Source organism: Nansenia antarctica (genome assembly GCF_963989245.1).
Source record: "Nansenia antarctica genome assembly, chromosome: 7".
Lineage (NCBI taxonomy): Eukaryota > Metazoa > Chordata > Actinopteri > Argentiniformes > Microstomatidae > Nansenia > Nansenia antarctica.
Window position 1 is genome coordinate 51,265,083 of NC_137677.1, and position 20,338 is coordinate 51,285,420.

The window sequence follows — 20,338 nt, forward strand, 5'->3', positions numbered from 1 at the left end:
CTATACACTGCTTTCTGAGTTATTCACAATAGATGAGCGTTCACAGTATAGGCCCACACATGGGGGAGATCTGCACTACTCAGCCTGGCAGATGGAGGCCTATCATACCATGCAACGCATGTCAGTACGATAGTGAACAGTGGAGGGAGGGAGAGACTGCGTATATAAACGTATCACTCTTTGACAGGCAAAAGGAAGCCAGCCCCACTGGCTAATGATTATTACACTGATAACTGGTAGCACTTAACTGGAGCAACACTCTGAAGAGCTAAACAGGTTATATTCTTAATTTCATTCATAAACTTTCATTTACATGAACTCTTAAAAAAAAAGAAAAAAGAAAGAATTACAACCAGACAGCCATTCTGTTTGTACGCAATCAAAGTAAAACGATGAAGATCAACTCCACTCTTACAGTGACGTACATTAAGATGGGGTCAACAGGGCCTCAACGTCCACTATAGCAGGGGAAGAGGGGGCGGGCAGCTCTGTCTTGAGGTGAGGCTCCATCTTCTAACAGCCTGTTGGAATGCCATAGGGATGCACTGACTCGGGTTCCAGGATGAGCCTCTCCTCCGCCCCCCCTCACCACCCCCACCCCAGGTTGAACCATTTGGATGAGAGTGGGATAGAAACTGATCCGAGCTCAGCGTCCAGGGATAAGTTCATTCTACTCTGCTTCGCCATCCTCGATTCATAGGCGAGTGTTGCTTCCCACCCACCGCACTGTGTCTCTTCGCCACACACACGCCATTCTGTCATCCATCCGTCCGTCACTGGGCTCAAACATTGTCTATTGTTTCAGCTTATTGGCATCACTTTGAAGCCACTGCTCGGACACGTGTTCCAGGGGTCTGATTGGGTGAGGAGTGGGACAGTGGGAGTAATTGGGTGAGGAGTGGGACAGTGGGCGGGGTTGTAGGCGGACTGAGGAAGTGCTGACTTGTCTAGGGTCCAGGGAGAGGCGGAGGCGTTACGGCTTGATGTCAGAAAAGCTGGTGTAGGTCTCACTGCAGCTGGAGGAGGTGCTGATGTTTCCTGATCCACTGCCTTCTGAAACACCAATGCCGGAACACACACGCATGCATGCATGCACACGTACACGTACACGTACACGCACGCACGCACGCACGCACGCACGCACGCACGCACGCACGCACGCACGCACGCACGCACGCACGCACGCACGCACGCACGCACGCACGCACGCACGCACACACACACACACACACACACACACACACACACACACACACACACACACACACACACAGACATGCACACAGGTTAGAGGCGAAGCCCAGGGATAAATGAATACATACACACATACTTACACTCTCTGGATCTATAGGCACCAACCCATGCACATCAACATACTTAGTTTACAACACTCAAACAAACATTTAGGAGGGTGCTGTACCTGAGCTTGTGAGGGACTGGCAGGACTTGGACTCTCCAATCAGGGTAAGTAGATTGGCAGCAGCAACCCAGCTTTCCTTGCTGGTCTTAAGGTTGCGCACAAACCTATTGTACAATAATACATACAATCTTCTAGTATTACCATTTACCACAAAAAGGTAATTGCTATGATAATGGTTATTGTTACTCTAAGGCAGTATTCTTACCACTGTCCGTCCTCTCCCTCTTTAATCAGCTGCACCATGTCTCCACTTTTGATTGACAGGTCCTGAGACCCGCCCTTCTCGTAGTCCGACACTACGGTGTACTTCCCTGCAGTCTGTTGACCATCGAGATGAGGAACCAGGGGAAAATATGTTTGATATTAGATTGTGTGCTTCATTTTTAAATAATCCATAAATATGTTTTGTTTTAAACAGTGTTGGAAAAATGCACATGGAACTACTTTACTACCTGGAAAGGAACATCCTCGCGCACGCACGCACACACACATACGCACGCACACACACATACGCACACACACACACACACACACACACACACACACACACACACACACACACACTCACTCACCAGTTTCTTTACTCCCTCATCCTCAGGGTCAGAGTTCAGTGGATCCTCAGCACTCGAGTAACCATCATTTTCCTCTGAAGCATCCATGGAGAGAGAGGCCTTAGTCCAGCCTAGGAGGGGAACAGAAGGTTACTTTTCCAAACTGTCTCTCTGTCTCTGTCTCTCTCTCTCTCTCTCTCTCTCTCTCTCTCTCTCTCTCTCTCTCTCTCTCTCTCTCTCTCTCTCTCTCTCTCTCTCTCTCTCTCTCTCGCTCTCTCACACACACACACGCACACGCACACGCACACACACACACACACACACACACACACACACACACACACACACACACACACACACACACACACACACACTCTACAGTACCGTACAGTAGAATGGGAGCAGACCAAGGAAGAGTGAGAGCAGCAGACAGGTTCGGTGGCAGAATGAAACCAGGGCCAGAGGTAAAAGGACCAGTCATTTAAAGCCCAACCACAAAGCCAGCAGTGAGACCACAGTGGTACATCTGGACCATTCAGAACCACAACACTACCAAGCAACCACAACTGGGACCAAGGGGAGACATGCAATTCAAGTCTGGGAACTCATCCTCTTTTATATTGAAAAAAAAGCAGGTGTGGTTTTGTCATAGTCTGCACCCAGGGCGGGAAACCCAGTGAAGGAAGTGAGAGGGACAGGGAGCAACGTGTCAGAGACCGACACCATCACAGCTAACTCCAGTCTTAACCAGTTATAACCAGTGCAGTCTAGCTCTATCCTGTACTGTACCTCTCCTCTTGGCCTGTAAGAGACTAGAGGTGCTGAACCACCTGACTCTGCCCAGATGGAGGCGAGGGCCTGCAGGGTCTGAGGAGAGGAGGGGGCGGACACACAGCCAGTCAGACGCCATGGTCAAAGAGATTGACTGCAATGACTACACTACAGTAAAAAACCATCAACCAGATTGACCATGGTCAATGAAGCACAGTCGACATGACTGCTCTGAGTACGTAAGTGCTGTACAATTGGCCCTGATCGACTGTGGTCAAAGAGATCATGATGACCACAGTCAATGACCATGACTACTTTCAGTCTCAAGCCATAGTTTAGTTTCATAGAGGCTCTGATTATACATGATGATTCACCATGGTGAGATCAATTCAATCAGTTATTTTTAATCCACCTCCTGAATTGACTAAACTGAAACGGAATCAACTGCAATCGTCAGGGCGATTATAGGACAGAGTACCTTTGAAGCCGAACGGAGTAGGATCACTCTTTATCTCATGGCGTTTGGTTTTGTGGTCGGGGCTTGTGGGACACCCTATCGTCAGGTGAAGACAGGAAGAGGGAGAAGAAGAGAGAGGGAGAAGGACGAGAGAGGGAGAAGAAGAGAGAGGGAGAAGGATGAGAGGACAGGAAAGAGTATCAGCAAAACAGGAAACATCAAACAACAACAAAAACATCTTTAAAGTGGGAATGTAGAAAGGATGAAACAATAACTTTTAGAGGCAACAGTTGAAAGCAAGAACAGTGGGTCAATGTAGTTTCTACTAAGATGTATTATTTCCTGCGGAACACACACTTACTGATCTGCCACTTTCTACAGACTAGAGTGGCAAAGACAGGGAGACAGAGTCTCTAAAGCGATTTCACTATTGACTACAGACCAACGCCGAATGGAGGAGCTTATTCAGGGGGCGCAACGTTACAGAACCTTCAGATAGATGTTTATGGAAGTCACACATCTCTAACATAAAGAATATGGAATAGTAAGCTACATGCTTAACTTTTATATCTTCAAGGTTTTGAAAGTCGCACCCCCTTGACTAGACTGTGCTCTACATCTATGGTTTGGGGGTACCTGGCTGAAAGAGGGGCATCATGGGTAATGTCATGCTTTTAGCATCAGGCTCTGTGGAAAGGAAGCATAGTGTATTTATGCATAATTGTAATGGAACAATGGCACCCCCTAGTGGCTTGCTATTACCTCTCTGGCCCTTGAGGTTGCTGAAGCCCTGTAAGGTAAAGCGCTTTTTAGCCACAGCAGCTCTGTCTGAGGTCGGACTGGTCGCTGCCTCGTCTGGCCCAGGAGAGAAGAGAAGAGCAAGAGAGAGGGAAGGGAGGGAGGGAGGAGAGAGAGACGATGAGAGAGTAAGGAGAGGAGGCGGTAGGGTGAGGGTGAGAGAGAAGAGCAAAGGGATATGAGTGTGAGAAAGAAGGGAGGGGAGAGAAAGGAGAACAAAGGGGAAAGCGCCAGTTGAAGGTTGGGGGAAGAAAGTTCATACGAGAAGGGAGGGGGGTGTGGGGAGTAATGATGGGGAGTAATGTTGAGGAGTAATGATCAAAGATAGAGAAAGGGGGAGAGAGAGGGCGACACAGGTAAAAGTGTAAAGAGAGAAAAGTAAACAGATTGGTTAGGAATTTCACCATCAGAGAGGTAAAGTTATGGGTTAGGGGTTATTTTTTAGAAAATATGGTAGATATACATTCAGGTACACACATACATTCAGTTTGGTTTGGACTGAATATGTATAGTCGAGGAGAGGAAAGCATTGGGAAAGGGCTAAGTAACAAAGGGGTGAGAGTAGGAATAGTGCTGAGTTGAGCTTTAGTCAATGTTGAGAGGGATTGCGTTGCAGATACCTGGTTTGGGTAGGCTATCGTTGGCAGCATACAGCAGTACTCTCTGTCTACGTCATTCCATTGATGTATTTCTCTCTCTCTCTCTCTCTCTCTCTCTCTCTCTCTCTCTCTCTCTCTCCTCACCTTTTACTTTCTCTATTGTCTTTGGGGAGGAACAGGAGTTAGCGTCCGGACTGCTGGGCTCACCCTTCTTCTCCTCTCCCTTCTTCAGGCTCCTCTGCCCACTTTTAAATGGACTGAAGAGAACAGGGAGAAAACAGGTAGAATAATAATCAATACCACATACAGAGGTTGGGTTCCATTTTATGTCAGGGTTTAACCAGTGTGAAATTACAATCCAATTAAAATTCAGAACATTCCATCCGATACAGTGCACGCAGAACTCTCCTATAAACAACTCGACGGCAACAGCATCAACATGACGACAGAAGAAATAACCTGGATTCATCTCTGTCACCCAGACAGGTGTTCCTGTGGTGAGGTACATCTCAAGAATCTAGAGCACCTTCCTCACCTCCTCTTCTTCCCTCCATCTGCACTGACAATGCATTCATGGACGGATGGGTCAAACGTCAGTTGGGACTCACCTAAGGCTGACAGGTCCACCTGGTCCAGGAGGGAACTGGAACACCTGGTCTGTCGCCCTCTGCTGGCTTGCTACTGAAACACACGGAGCAGGAGGAGCCACAGCCTTATATTCATGAGTGAACAATGTGACTGAACCTGAGTCCTGATTAGTGACAGGATCGCTGTAAGATATACTTTCTCAATTCTCTGTTGTGTTTTGGATTTAGTTGAACTACTTCAAGTTCACTCCATCCCTGGGGAGCATTAGACCGTAACGTTGGGCTGAAAGTAAGTAGCCTTGACAACCGATGGATCTCTTATTTCCATAGCGCGAGGCGGCTTGATGTAATGCTGAGTGCCAAGCAGGGAGGCATCGGGTACCATTTTTATAGTCTTTGGTACGACTCGGTCGGGGATCGAACTCACGACCTCCCAGGGCGGACACTCTAACCGCAAGGCCAATGGGCTGGTACACACACAGTTAGGCTGACCTTTCCAATAAAGAATGATCTTCCATCTTCCATACTAAGCCCCTCCACCACACAGCTACTCTAACCCCTCCAACCCAGACCCTAGTGAAGGTTAGGATTGGGTAGGGAAATCAGATCCTGGACCTGTGTCCCACCATGCATACCTCTGTAGGCTTCCAGCTGCGTCGTCAGAACCTTCCGGATCTCGTTCACCCAAGTAGTTTTGACCTCAGTCGTTGGTGCCTGAAATACAGCAATAAAATACACTTACAATTGTTATCTAGAGTTTTTTCCAATTTCAGTTGGACCGCTGGAGGGGTGCTCAATCAATGTTTTTTGCCACGCTTTGACGAAGGAGCTTGCTCCGGAACACATCAGCATATAAAACATATTTGAAGGGATCAAGTTGCCGCCCAGGACCTCTTTTTCTTCATATGAACTCTGTGTGCCCTTGGTTACACACCTGCACGATGTACACCTCGTCTCGGGAGTTGCACCAGATCTCAAACTTCTTGTTGTCGCCCTTTGCGTTCTCAGTGATACCCACAGCGCTCATCTAGCAGAGAGAGGGATGAGAGAGAGAAGCTTTATGAAGAACAACAAAAACAACAACAAACAAACAACACTTTTGTTTCGGAAAGAACACAGCACAGCACATCGGATAAGACCACCACTGATTCCTTAAAATCATGGGCGTACCATTGTAAGTCTGCCTGCTCATGTTTCACTCGCTTGCATCAGCACTTGGTTTAACCCTTTATTTGTAAAAATGTCCCTCTTTCTCCAACTCTGTCGTCAGCCCCTCTCTCTCCCCTCCCTCCCTCCCTCTCTCTCCCCCTCCCTCCCCCTCGCTCCCCCTCAGACATGACTCACGTTCAGGGACTGTTTGAAGCTGTAGGACGGGGCTTTCTCGTAGCCCTCTCCGTTCTCCTCCCTCCTCTTGCAGAAGAGCAGGAACTTCTCGTGCAGGAAGAGGTGCCTCTGCATGGGCTTGAACCGGGCCAGGTCTTTGACCTTGGCGTGACCTTTCTTGTGTTCCGTCCACACGCTGAACGACCCCTGCATCATCAGTCTGCCTAAGTCACTCAGGTTCCCCTGTCAGAAAAAAGGGTCAATGTTTAGAGAAGGTTGACAAAGTTGATCAACTATCAACTCCACAGTGAAGTCAAGGACAGGGGAACAATAAACATAGAATAATAACAGTTCAATACACAATATAATATCACATGTACTGTATATGTTCTTGTATATATCCATGCTGTGGCCCAATGCATAAACAAACACTTTTATAAAGGCCTTTGTAAAGCAAGTTGATAGACAGCAGTCTTCATCAACAGCTATAGTTTATATTCAAACACTGCTTGATAGAAACACACGGACCATTCAAGACTTCCTCCAAAACAATCTACTGCTTGAGACGAATCTGCCAAGTGCAGACATAGTACAGTATATCCCCTCCGCTACTGCCTTTAGTTACACATTCTTACAGGCTGAAGTTACAGTTACATTTTACAACTCTTCTAAGCTAGGCTGAATGTTATGTATGCTGAGTGATGTTGATGCATATATTAACCTGCAGTGCATGTTTACAATGTGAAATTGACATTTGATGATGGCTAAGTATGTACAGACTACTGGGCTAAACCGTTACATGTTGATGTTAGTGTCTAAAATCAAAACAATAACACATCTGTTCAATCAATGTTTTGTCTGTGTGTCTGTGTTCTGTCTGGTGTGTCTGTGTTCTGTCTGGTGTGTCTGTGTTCTGTCTGATGTGTCAGTGGTGTATCAACATTCCGTCTGTGCTGTCAGTTGTCTTATGTGTCTCGCCTCGAATCCTGTGATGGCAATGAGGTGCATGGAGTCGTTGACGGCCTTCAGGATCCCCAGGATAGAAGTCAGAGCTTCCTGCAGGTCTTCAGTTCCCTCACAGCCCTTGCTGTACTTCAACAGCTCCTATAATATACACACACACACACACACACACACACACATTTGCACGAGAGCTCAACTCAAAACCTCTCACACTCTAGAATGTTCAGAGATGCAAAGACATTCAACATGAAATTCCGAATTCTGTTGAGAACGCAAGGTACAACAAAATGGCATCACCAAGGTCTGCCCAGTCCTACCTTCAATAGCAGCTGGTACTTTGTGATTCTCTGAACAGGCTTCAGTAGGTAGGAGTCTAAGCCCAGCTTATGCTCCAGCTTTTTCTGGCACTCCTGGTACAGCCAAAATCAATAGTAGTATGTAATCAATAGTAGATAATAACTTATCATAAGCAAATGCTGCTCCTAACACGCCCATGGACGTATAAACAAGTGTATAAGGACTGGTTTACCTGGAAGAAGGCGCAGTCAGAGCACTGTCTCCAAAGGCTCTCTGAGCGAGGCTTGTTCTGGCAGTACTTCTCATAGATCTGTAGGTCTGTCATCTGAGACCGAGAGAGAGCAGGAGGGGAAATACAAAGAGAGAGATGAGAGGGATGAGAGCGAGAAATTAATATTCTCCATATCACATAATTTTTTCCAGATCTACGTAGATGCAGAGGGCTTAATCACACACATTATGTAGACGTCCAGAGTTGGCCTCATACTGCATCACTCACCAGTACTCAAGTTGTAAAAGAAAATCAGGGGGGATGGTGGATTTTATCATATGGGGACAATTTTAGAATCCCCACAGCGTCAGTGACTTCAGTGTCAGTGACTTGGTAAAAATGTCACCTCGCCCACAGTATTTTACTCAATATGCACAAAACTAAATGTTGAAATAGCAGTAATACCACGTTCATTGATAAAATGACATAACTGATGGAAAGGGGGATGGCAGTTTTAGAAGGGGGATGATTTTGACCGTTTTTATTTCAGGGTGGGATGCCATCCCCCCACAACTCTAGTGCTGTCACTCACCCTCTCCAGGAAGCATCGCCCCACCAGCTCTGGGCAGTCTGTGTACTGCTCCAGCTCCCTCAGGAAGGTCCTGGACAGGAATGAGGGAACGGGCATATGAAGGGAGAAGAAGATAGGAAATAGACAGAGAAAGAAAGAGAGCAAAAAGCGATGAGGATAATGATAGTCAGTCATGTAATAAAGAATCCTAGGGCCGTTTTCGCAGACAAGGCTTGAACTTAGTCCAGGATTAAATCACAATCACAACTTGCGGTGGAAAATCTCCACTGAGGATGCCTTTTGTCTAGGATTAGTCTTACAGTTTTTCTCTATCGCTTTAACACTAACATCGGAACCTCAAACACAATGACCAAAACATGAAACTGGTGCATTTTTATCTCACACCAATTCTTCACAATGACAAACACATTTCTTGCTTATCACTCATTTTGCAGCTCTAAACCACACAGTTAACAAAACACTAAATACAATTCTCTCTCTCTTTGGCACAATCTTCCTTGATAAAATCTCTTGTGTTCACATGGAAAATACTGTCATTCAGAATGCTAAACTCAAACCACCAATCACACAATCACACTCCTCATATGGGCAAACACCTATTGCATTTGAATTAGCAATCATAGCTTTAGCAATAAAAGGGGCAAAGGTGAGCTCTCCTGTGTTGAAATATATCTGAAGTATATCAGGGCTGGATTCGTCATGCCAGGCGATACTTTCCCCTCTGCTTGGCCAGGGAGAACATTGCCTGTGATGTTGACGAGGTATTGTGGCCTTTGTGTAGAGTATATGCAGAAGTAGAAGTATTTTCTTTTTTCTATTGTTTGTTCTGTATGAAGAACACTTCACTTCACACTACACAAATCCAACTGTCATTTCTGAGATGTGTACAGTGTTTAAGAATAAAAAAATACATTCTATTCTTGTATTTATGTGTTTTATATTTGAGTATGAAAACATAGCAGTTCATAACAGGCTACTGTACGTATGTAGTGTAACAATGAAAATGCAAAAGGCCTACTGATAATCTTATCATAGTACTGTGTTCCTCTGATCATCATTGTTTTCCATTGTGCACATCAGCGTTCAATTGTTTCTTACAGGTGTCTTCATTTGATGGTGTGTGTGTGTGTTTCATTTTGAGAAGACATAACATTATTTTGAATGCAGTGCTTGCTTTTGCAAGAGATTTGTGGAGTTTAGTGTGTGACTTTTTGAATTTGTGTTAAGAATTAAGAGAAAATGAGCTATGCTTTGAGAAAACGTGATAGAGAAAAACTGTAATCTGGTCCACAAAACCAGCCTCTAATGTCGGAAAACCTCTCTATTGCAACATGAGCACCATAAGTGGCAGCTAGGGGGCGCTTTTTCACCTCTTATGGAATTGGTAGATCTCTGGCATGTTGCCGAACAGCACATCCTTCTTGTTCTGCAGGGGGCTGGGGATGAGGCTGGCCATGGCTGGGTTATCCATCTCAGAGGCATAGCCCTGGAACACACACACACACCACACACACACACACACACACACACAACACACACACACACACACACACACACACACACACACACACACACACACTCATGTCAGATAGGAGCAAAGATGGGAGGGATATCACTTATAGATAAGAGAGACATGCACACAGGTGAGAAGGATTGGACCAGGGGTAAGACCATAGGGCTGGGACAGATACAGCACACCAGACTGAAACAGCGTTCTGATGGTCCAGAGGAGACAGAGACCCACCTGTAGCACACAGAGGAGTTCCTCCACATAGGCCCTCTCTGTCTCCAGCAGCTCGTTCATTACATGCCTGCATAGACAGCACAGATCAGACACTATATACTATACACGCACGCACGCACGCACGCACACACACACGCAGGCACACACACACACACACGCACACACACACAACACCGCCTCACCTTCTGAGGACAGCCAGGTTCTCCTCCTCCTCAGACAGAGAGGCTTGGCGACTGTTGGCACCGCTCTGCAGTTGGCTGTCCACCTGAGGACACACAGGAGGAACTGTCTGTCTGTCTGTCTATTTATCTATCTGTCTATCTGTCTGTCTGTCTGTCTGTCTCTCTGTCTGTCTATTTATCTATCAGACAAAAATCTGTCTGTCTGTCTGTCTGTCTGTCTATCTATCAATCAATCAATCTATCTATCTATTTGTCTATAAGGTCATGTGAAGGGGTGACTTGACTTACTTTTCTACAGCTGACTCCACTCAATGAGTCCCCTTCGGAGGAGCTCTTCTCCAGTACTTTGTGTGCTGGGGGGAGAGAGAGGGGGGGGGGGGGGAGAGGAGGGGGAGACAGGGGAGGGGGAGAGGAGGGGGAGGGGGGAGGGAGAGAGGAGGTGGAGGGGAGGGGAGAGAGAGAGGAGAGGGAGGAGGGGGAGAGAGAGAGAGAGGAGGGGGAGACAGGGGAGGGGGAGCGAGAGGGGAGGGGAGAGAGGAGGGGGAGAGAGGAGGGGAGGGGGAGAGAGGAGAGGGAAGAGGTGATAGTTGGGGTTAGGGATGACGATAAAACTCTACCAGGGAAAAGCACTCATAGCCAGGGCAAAGCTGGTGTAGACAGGACCAGTGAGGACTGGTAGTGTGTCAGGACCAGTGAGGACTGGTAGTGTGTCAGGACCAGTGAAGGCTTGTGGAAGTAGAAATCGAAGGACAGGCTGAATTGCTCATTCCATTCCATGTATTACAATGAGCCCGTCCTCCATCAGCAGTGGAAGTATGGGAGGACTCACCTGGGGAGGCCATAGGGGACTTGATGAAGGCTTCAGGCCGTGGGGCCACAGGCTGGACAGGCCTGGTCTGTTTGGCTGCCAGCTTCTTCAAACTGACCCTCCTCCTCTCAAACATCTCCTGCATGGACGCCTGCTTCTGAAACACCTTCTCCACCTGGTCCTGAGGGAGCGGAGAAAGCCAGCGGGAGAATATCAGGACATAAACCGGACACACTTCTTATAGGGTTGAATATTTCTTATTCTTTTGCCATCTTTACTTCTGTATTTTCTGTCATTGATATGGATGCCTTGATGACAGTTGCTTCTTATGTTTTAAGTGTGTCTGTCAATTAAAGGCATGTTATCCTTTTCTGTTTTCGTTAACGTAAGTTGTTAGGATGGATTCATAGATTAACATTAAGATGGAAAAAAAGTGTGTACAAAATGTCCTGTCTTATAAATGATTTGAATCCCTTACCTTGAACTCCTGGTTGAGCACTGCCTCATAGTCCCTCAAGATGGCGCTAGGGTCAGTTAGCTTGCTGTGGCCTGCTGTATCCAGGTAACGCTCAATCTCCTGCAGGGCTAACTCTGCCCCATCATGTGACTGACATTTGTCCACGGGCTGGGATGCCAGCAGGTATATACCATCATCACACCACTTAGCAGCCTGAGAGGAGAAGAGAGAGAGAAGAGAGAGAGAGAGAGAATTAGAGGGGTGTTTTGGGGTAAGGCGGCAGTGATAGAGGTATAGTGAATGTGGTGCTTTGTAGGTCTGAAGATTGTGTCTGTATATGAGAATATATGTGAGTACATGAGAGTCTCTGTTTATAGGTTTGCATGAGTCTGTCTGTGTCTTCTGTGGCCGTCATAGAGAGCATCCTAACATCTTCCATCACAAAGAGTCATACGGACAGCTGAGCGGATCATCGGCTGCCCCCTGCCTCCCATCACAGACCTCCATAGCTTCAGATCATTGAAGGGATTACGCAAGATTGTGGCTGACCCCTCACATCCAGCTCAGAGCTTGTTTGAATGACTCCCTTCTGGACAGCGGTACAGGGCCATCAGGTCAAAAACATCACGCCACTTGAACAGTTTCTTCCCCAAAGCCATAGCCCTCCTCAATAACTCCTGATCATTGCACCTTGCACTTTTCATGTTTTTGGCACTAAGTTGTACAGTATATTTATTCACTCGTATTGGTACTGTATACATTGTGTGTCTTGAGTATTGTTGTGTTGTCGTCTTGTTGTTGTATGTACTGTAGCTTGTTCAGCATGGAGAATACCAAGTCATGTTCCTGGTGCACCGTGCATGGCGAATAAAGTTGAATTGAATTGAATTGAATTGTCTGTACTTGACAGTGTGTGTGTGTGTGTGTGTGTGTGTGTGTGATTGTCTTCTCACCCTCTCCAGACTATGGTGCAGTTCCATGGCTCTGAGAAGGTGGTCCTTCTTGGCCCTCAGGTTGACACTCAGATCCTCAGTGACAGCTCGGAGCTCGCTGCATTTGGGCTGGATGGAGTCCTCGGCATAGTGGGAGTTCTGGATCAGCTCATCACCCGCACGGGCCAGAGCCAAGGCCTGGTCCAACACCTCCTGTAGAGAGAGACAGAGTGAGAAAGAAACCGAGAGAGAAAAAGAGAGGGGGGGGGGGGGGGAAAGCAGATCAGATGTTACTACAATATAAATATTCTGCACTTGGTAATGCACTCTAAGTATGATGAATTATGTTAAATCAAGGCAATACATGCTTGTTTTTTGTCTGACTGCCCTAGTTTTAAGACATCTTTATTGGTTTTAAGAATATCTTGGCCAGTGACATTTTCCTGTTCTGTCGGCAGATAATTATGCTTATTTTAAATAACATTTTATTGCTTTTTTTCTTGTTTTTGAGAGCTGACTTTTTGCAGTGTGTATGTCAATCAGTAAGTGTGCAAACAGGTGCGTGGCAGCGAGGGAGTCAGGTGTGAGTCGAGTTTCTTACACAGACTTTCTCTTCGTGGCTGATCAGCTCGCGGAAGATGTGATCGGCGTGGGCGGGGCTTATCCCCACCTCGGAGAAAGACGCCAACCGCTCAGACACCTGGTCCAGCAGACTCCTCACCTGGGACCGCATCAGAGAACAACAGTCACAACGTGCCCTCCCATGCATTACAATGAGCCCGTCCTCCAATTTCTACCTCCACCAGCCTCCTTGGGGCTAGGAGCTCAGCAGGTGCTGCCCTCTCTCCCACTCACCTCTCTGTAGTTGTGCTCAAAGTGGCGGAGCTGCAGACACTGCTCCAGCTTGGTCTGGTGCCTCAGCCAGAACTCATCGAACGCCCTCTCAGTCTCATCCAACTGGGACAGCAGTCTGAGGGAGGAGTGGAGAGGAGAGAGGGATGGAAAGAAGGAAGGAGAGAAAGGCGGGTTAGGGGGAGAGGTTGAGAGGGAGAGGTGGTGGAGAAACAAAGGAAGAACAGGAGAGAGGAAGAGGAGAGAGGGAAGGAGGGAGAGGCGGGTTCGGGGAGAGGTAGAGAGGGTGAGGTGGTGGAGAAACAAGGAGATGGGGATAAGAAAGGGATGGAAGGAGAGAGAAGGGGATAGGGGAGAGGTAGAGAGGAAGAGAGGAAGAGGTGGTGGAGAAACAAGGAGACAAAAGGACATGGGGATAAGAGAGGGATGGAAGGAGAGAGAAGGGGATAGGGGAGAGGTAGAGAGGAAGAGGTGGTGGAGAAACAAGGGGAGAAAAGGAGATAAGACATTTGCACTTTTCTTCTGTTCCTCATTCTGTGTGTTCTGCAGAGCCAAGTATAAAACGGGTCTGTATGCATTGGGTTCTCTGCCATCAGTGTTGCCTAAAATACTAACTCTGTCTTCACTGCACACTGGACTGTCAGTCCTCATCACAGGGTTGATGAGAGGAGGCTGGACAGGCCCTCACTACCAGCTAACATCAACACTGTATCACAGTCAGGAGAGAGCTGCAGAACTGCTCCCTACGGACACTCTTCTTTTTACTTAAACTTTCTATTTTTGCCATTTAACATTTATTCCACATTTATTCCAAAGTGACTTACATTCAGTACATTTGACTATGTAAGTAAATCAACTATCCGCTAGTCTCGTTGCCTTTGCCTCACTCATTACCCTCTGCTACGGCCTGGCTAAATGACTTAATCTCCTTTCTGTCGCTAGAAAAGGTGAAATATTCCTTAAGAGGCTCGAATGCCAATTTCTATAAAAGATGGCAACCTATTATCTCTTATGTGAATACTCTTTCCTCTCTGGTTCCCAATTGATTCTCAGTGCGTTTATTGTTTGAAGTGAGCACCCTGTGCATCTGTTCTTTTGTACATCCCTCCCTGTTTCATTTTATTTCATTTACTATTTGTGTTTTTTATTTATTTTATTTATATACATACTTTATATATATACTTTTTGTTTGTGTGTTTTTCTCACTCGAGAGTCTGGGCTGGGTGGGTGTTTAGGGGAAGAAAAGAAGGTGTTCTAGTTATCTGTTCGAACACCAAATGGGGGATAAAGAAAACAATTTGTTTATTTACCTATTTTGAAGTCAATTGTATACCCTGTATTTGACATTTGTATATTCTTATACCTGATATGCTTCTATTCTCCAATAAAAAAAATAAAAATAAATTTAAACTATCCACTAGTCATAGCAGGAAAAAGTAATCTATGCTCAGGCTTGGGGCCATTGGCAGTCGTCGTGCTAGAAGAAGGAAGATTGTATACATATATATACTGTATATACATTTATATACATTTTAATTTCTATATTTTTTTTATTACACAGGAGAAACAGTACAGGGGGGTAGTAGATATCTCAGGAGAAACAGTGCAGGGCGCTAGTAGATGTTCTTACAATTCTGCCCTGCTTTATTTATGTAATGCCCAATGAAAGTGAATGTCATCATTACACAAAAAGACCTACCTGAAATTAAAATTGACACCTACAGGTCGTTCAGCCATCAGTTAAAATAAATGATGATTAACACACAAACATGTCAGCACTGAAATGTTACATGTTCTATGTTTCTGTGTCATGTCAGCTTGTTTGTTGTTGTCTATAAATAATAATAATAATAACTTTTTATTTAACATTTATATAGCGCCTTTCACAAACCCAAGGTCGCTTTACAAGGGAATGGGACAACCAAATGCTACCCTGAACACTATGTCTGTACTGTGTTTCTGTGTGTTACTGTGTTGTCTATATGTCTGTACTGTGTTTCTGTGTGTTACTGCTTGCTTGTACTGTGTTGTTATTGTATGGGCTTATCCATTTATCTTTTTAATGACCTGTATTGTATTTGATGACTTATTAATTTCATGTACACTATTAAGTTTGCTATGTACGCTATTACTGTGTGATGTTATTTTATCTTTTTAGGAAGCCTTTTTATAACTGGCGAGGGACTATGGATGAAAATGTGCCTTATCTGCCGTATTTATATGTTTTAATGTTCATTAATATGCATTGTCCCTTTACAAATAAAATAAACATAAACATAACATGGGAATAATAGTGTTGATGTACAGGTGTGTATCTCACCTCTGTACCTTAGCCAGGTGTGTATCTCACCTCTGTACGGTTGCCAGGTGTGTATCTGACCTCTGTACGGTGACCAGGTGTGTATCTGACCTCTGTACGGTGACCAGGTGTGTATCTGACCTCTGTACGGTTGCCAGGTGTGTATCTGACCTCTGTACGGTGACCAGGTGTGTATCTGACCTCTGTACGGTTGCCAGGTGTGTATCTCACCTCTGTACGGTGACCAGGTGTGTATCTCACCTCTGTACGGTGACCAGGTGTGTATCTCACCTCTGTACGGTTGCCAGGTGTGTATCTGACCTCTGTACGGTTGCCAGGTGTGTATCTGACCTCTGTACGGTTGCCAGGTGTGTATCTGACCTCTGTACGGTTGCCAGGTGTGTATCTCACCTCTGTACGGTGTACAGGTGTGTATCTGACCTCTGTACAGTGGTCAGGTGTGTATCTGACCTCTGTACGGTGGCCAGGTGTGTATCTGACCTCTGTATGGTGGCCAGGTGTGTATCTCACCTCTGTACGGTGGCCAGGTTCTCCAGCTCATCCTGGTTCATGTTGTGGTCGGGGTCGTTGACCACAGGGTCATTTATACTCTCCAACAGCCTGCTACCCTGACCCAGGGCCACCTGTAGATCATCCTACACAGTACACACACACACACACACACACACACACACACACACACACACACACACATGCACACACACACACACACACACACACACACACATGCCTTATTTGTCTTTGTGCTGTAATGTCAGGGAACCGAAGCCTAAGAATTTTACTCTCATTAGTGCAAAAGCAAAACCATTGGTGTGTGTGTGTGTGTGTGTGTGTGTGTGTGTACCTTCATCTTGTCCTTCTTGTTGGTGTGTGTGTCCAGCAGGTTGGTGGTGGCCTGGATGTCGTTGGGTAGCTCAGTCTCTGCCAACTCTGTCCCAAACGACTGCAAGGTCTGAGCTGTCCTCTTCACCATCAGAGCAAAGCCCTCAATGGCCTGACGCATAGACAGACAGACAGACAGACAGACAGACAGACACAAATCAACACGCATACTCAAACAGGACTTAAGGTGTGTGTGGTGGTTCGGTGATGCACTTCAATATGTTGGTCGTGTGTAGGCTGGTTGTGTGTGTGTGTGTGTGTGTGTGTGTATGCTACAGCTGTGTGGTACACGGTACTCACGGCGCGGTGTGAGATCCACTTCTCGTGGCAGTACTCCTGGGCTCCACCCAGCTCCTGGGTCAGCTGGGTCCGGTCGATGTAGGAGTGGAGCTCAGTCACGGAGCTCAGCATGATCACCTGGGAACACACACACACCATTACACACACACACTCCCTCACTCAGTCACACACACCAATACACAACACACACACCAATACACACACACACACACTCCCTCACTCAGTTACACACACCAATACACAACACACACACCATTACACACACACACTCCCTCACTCACTCAGTTACACGCACCAATACACAACACACACCATTACACACACACACTCCCTCACTCAGTTACACACACCAATACACAACACACACACCATTACACACACACACTCCCTCACTCAGTTACACACACCAATACACAACGCACACACCAATACACAACACACACCAATACACAACACACACACACACACACACACACAACACACACACACACACACACACACACACACACATACACACACACACACACACACACACACACTCACTCACACCAATACACAACACACACCAATACACAACACACACCAATACACAACACACACCATTAGACAAACACCATTACACACACACACACATAGACACACACAGACACGCCACATGGCTTTATTTGGATTCATCTCATCATCTGAGGGGCTCTTCATGTTCTAGTGCAGCAGGCTACATCCAGCAGGCTACATCCAGCAGGCTACATACCGGCACCTTCATCTTGAACTCATCCTTGTTGAACTTGAAGAGGATGTCTGAGAGCGTGCGCTGTAGCAGAGTGGTAGGCCTCAGCACCAGAACCAACTGCAGGTTCCCTGGGAACGACCCCTACAGAAAGAGAGAGAGGGGGGGGGGGGGGGGGGCGGCGGCAGGGGGAGGGTAGAGATAGCATAGTGGGGGTGGGGTGGGGGGTAGAGTGACAGCAAGAAAGGGGGAGGGGTAGAGACAGAGAGAGGGGGGGGGAGAGCAAGAGAGGGGGGTAGAGAGAAAGAGAGAGAGAGAGAGAGGGGGGGTTGAGAGAGAGAGTGAGCACACTTATATAACACAGAATCCTCCATAGCCCCAAGCCCAGATATTCTGTGCTTTCTCTCTCCTTCACATACGCATTCACTTCCATATGCACGCACTCACACACGCACACATATGCACGCACGCACGCACACATACGCACGCACGCACGCGCACACACACACGCGCACACACACACACACACACACACACACACACACACACACACACACACACACACACACACAGTGAAACATCAGTGAAAGGCATGAAGGACATTTGACACCTGAGAAAGGGAGACAGTGCTATTGTTCTTGGTGTCAGCAGGATACTACCACATGCATTATGGAGGAGAAGCTGCAAATCCCTGAAGTCCCAGATGGCACAATTAGGCCTCAATTAGCATAGCCTTTACGCCAGGGTGAAACGTGATCAAGTAAGTAAGATCGTAAGTAAGTCAATTCGTGGGACCAATACCAATGGGCTGTACCTTCACCCAGGGAACATGAATGCTTTTTTTTTTTTTTTTTTACATCATGCAGACATAATACTAATATAAACAACTTCCCTACTGGATGACATAATACATTCTAATGCATTATCATCATTATCATCATGTTCTATTATTCTTTCATGTATTCTAAATCCCCCTTTAGACTCATCAGAGTTCCAGGCTTCCTCTGGCTGGCAGAGTGGACGAGAGTCGGACATCTCAAAGACGATCAGAACATTGACGCTTATTTCTGCATATCATTCAGATTCAGTTGAATTGTCATTGGCAGAGTACAGAGACAACGAAACGCATTCGGCATCTAGCCCGATGCAATAGTGCATAGTGAAATAGTGCATAGTGAAATAGTGCATAGTGAAATAGTGAAATAGTGCATAGTGAAATAGTGCATAGTGAAATAGTGAAATAGTGCATAGTGAAATAGTGCATAGTGAAATAGTGAAATAGTGCAAAAGCCATAAAAGTGTGGACAGATATACGCATCACTTGAGTTGAGGGGGGATGGGCCGGCACCTTGCATGGTAGCTTGCCGCCATTGGTGTGTGAATGTGTGTGTGTGAATGGGTGAATGAGAGGCCGTTGCAAAGCGCTTTGGATAAAGGCGCTATATAAGTGCAGTCCATTTACCATTTATTACTGCTATTCCAACATTTAGTTTTGCGCATATTGAGTAAAATACTGTGGGCGAGCGGGCTCTATGTATAGAGCAAGGGCAATGGTTATCAATACAATATGTACAGTATATGTACCGTGTGCAAAAACATTCTTCATATCATACCAACACATCCGCAGCAACATCTTGATGAATGCTTTGGCAGGATGTTCCTGATGTAAATGCAGGTTGGGGGGGTGGTGACAAACCCTGTCTCCTTGAAGCGGTGCGTTTGTTAATGTACGTTTAATTAGCTAATGACCTGTGCAGTGTTTTGACTGATTGGAGGCTCTCCTCCCCAGTGAGAGACAGAGACTCAGAATGCCGGCCTAAGCAGAAATGTCTCGTTAACAAGCAACCACAAGGGATCAGGGATCTTAATGGAATTAATTAATCAATCAAATGTTCCTCTTCGCTGAGCAGACCAACCAAGGAGAGCTGGAAATGGCTTTGGACACCAAAGGAGTCATCGTGGGATGGAGCGGTGGAGACTGGTGGAGGCAGGTACCATTCCTCATTCCATTACAATGAGCCCGTCCTCCAATGTCAAATGGACTGCACTTATATGGCGCTTTATTCCAAAGCGCTTTACAACGGCCTTTCATTCAACCATTCATGCAAGGCGCCGGCCCGCTCATTGGGAGCAATTTGGGATTCAGTGTCTTGCCGAAGGAGACGGTTTATTAAAAAAACGGATCTGACTCCCAAATGAGGGTTGCATCCATTCGACCGTGGTGGTCTGACTATTGGGACACTGACGGTTTAGTAATTGTGGTCATGGTCCACTTGTTCTTTTCAAGGAATGTAGACACCCTACCCTCACAGACCATACAGGCATGTGTGCACACGCACACACGCGCAAACGCACACACACACACACACACACACACACACACACACACACACACACAGCTTGGTGGTGAATGAGAATAGAGTGTGTCTCCAGGGACTGACTAGAACCACAGCAACACTAGGGTTTTAATAAGGACAACACCATAAAAAACTGCTGCTCCTCCCCTGTCTGTCTCACCAGGCTGGGACCCACCCACGCATGGCACTGGAGCACGCTCGTTAAACA

The 20,338-nt window shown here is 46.4% G+C and overlaps 1 protein-coding gene across 1 annotated transcript in view; it reads right to left on the reverse strand.

The window, feature by feature from the left end:
• Nucleotides 1–973: 973 nt before the first annotated feature.
• The window catches only part of LOC308162262 (guanine nucleotide exchange factor DBS-like), a gene marked incomplete at both ends in the record, with an annotated part of 47,876 nt that continues 28,511 nt past the window's right edge, over nucleotides 974–20,338 (reverse strand). The window contains 28 exons of the mRNA XM_080536404.1: nucleotides 974–1,053; nucleotides 1,421–1,524; nucleotides 1,626–1,738; nucleotides 1,993–2,102; nucleotides 3,221–3,295; nucleotides 3,962–4,049; nucleotides 4,748–4,853; nucleotides 5,205–5,277; nucleotides 5,810–5,897; nucleotides 6,118–6,210; nucleotides 6,528–6,749; nucleotides 7,485–7,610; nucleotides 7,787–7,879; nucleotides 7,999–8,091; nucleotides 8,570–8,639; nucleotides 9,940–10,055; nucleotides 10,314–10,380; nucleotides 10,496–10,578; nucleotides 10,784–10,848; nucleotides 11,325–11,484; nucleotides 11,782–11,973; nucleotides 12,714–12,905; nucleotides 13,294–13,413; nucleotides 13,548–13,662; nucleotides 16,375–16,499; nucleotides 16,709–16,858; nucleotides 17,047–17,163; nucleotides 17,798–17,917. Coding sequence (XP_080392530.1) covers nucleotides 974–1,053; nucleotides 1,421–1,524; nucleotides 1,626–1,738; nucleotides 1,993–2,102; nucleotides 3,221–3,295; nucleotides 3,962–4,049; nucleotides 4,748–4,853; nucleotides 5,205–5,277; nucleotides 5,810–5,897; nucleotides 6,118–6,210; nucleotides 6,528–6,749; nucleotides 7,485–7,610; nucleotides 7,787–7,879; nucleotides 7,999–8,091; nucleotides 8,570–8,639; nucleotides 9,940–10,055; nucleotides 10,314–10,380; nucleotides 10,496–10,578; nucleotides 10,784–10,848; nucleotides 11,325–11,484; nucleotides 11,782–11,973; nucleotides 12,714–12,905; nucleotides 13,294–13,413; nucleotides 13,548–13,662; nucleotides 16,375–16,499; nucleotides 16,709–16,858; nucleotides 17,047–17,163; nucleotides 17,798–17,917 — 3,156 coding nt within the window. The remainder of the gene's footprint in view (nucleotides 1,054–1,420; nucleotides 1,525–1,625; nucleotides 1,739–1,992; nucleotides 2,103–3,220; nucleotides 3,296–3,961; nucleotides 4,050–4,747; nucleotides 4,854–5,204; nucleotides 5,278–5,809; nucleotides 5,898–6,117; nucleotides 6,211–6,527; nucleotides 6,750–7,484; nucleotides 7,611–7,786; nucleotides 7,880–7,998; nucleotides 8,092–8,569; nucleotides 8,640–9,939; nucleotides 10,056–10,313; nucleotides 10,381–10,495; nucleotides 10,579–10,783; nucleotides 10,849–11,324; nucleotides 11,485–11,781; nucleotides 11,974–12,713; nucleotides 12,906–13,293; nucleotides 13,414–13,547; nucleotides 13,663–16,374; nucleotides 16,500–16,708; nucleotides 16,859–17,046; nucleotides 17,164–17,797; nucleotides 17,918–20,338) is intronic.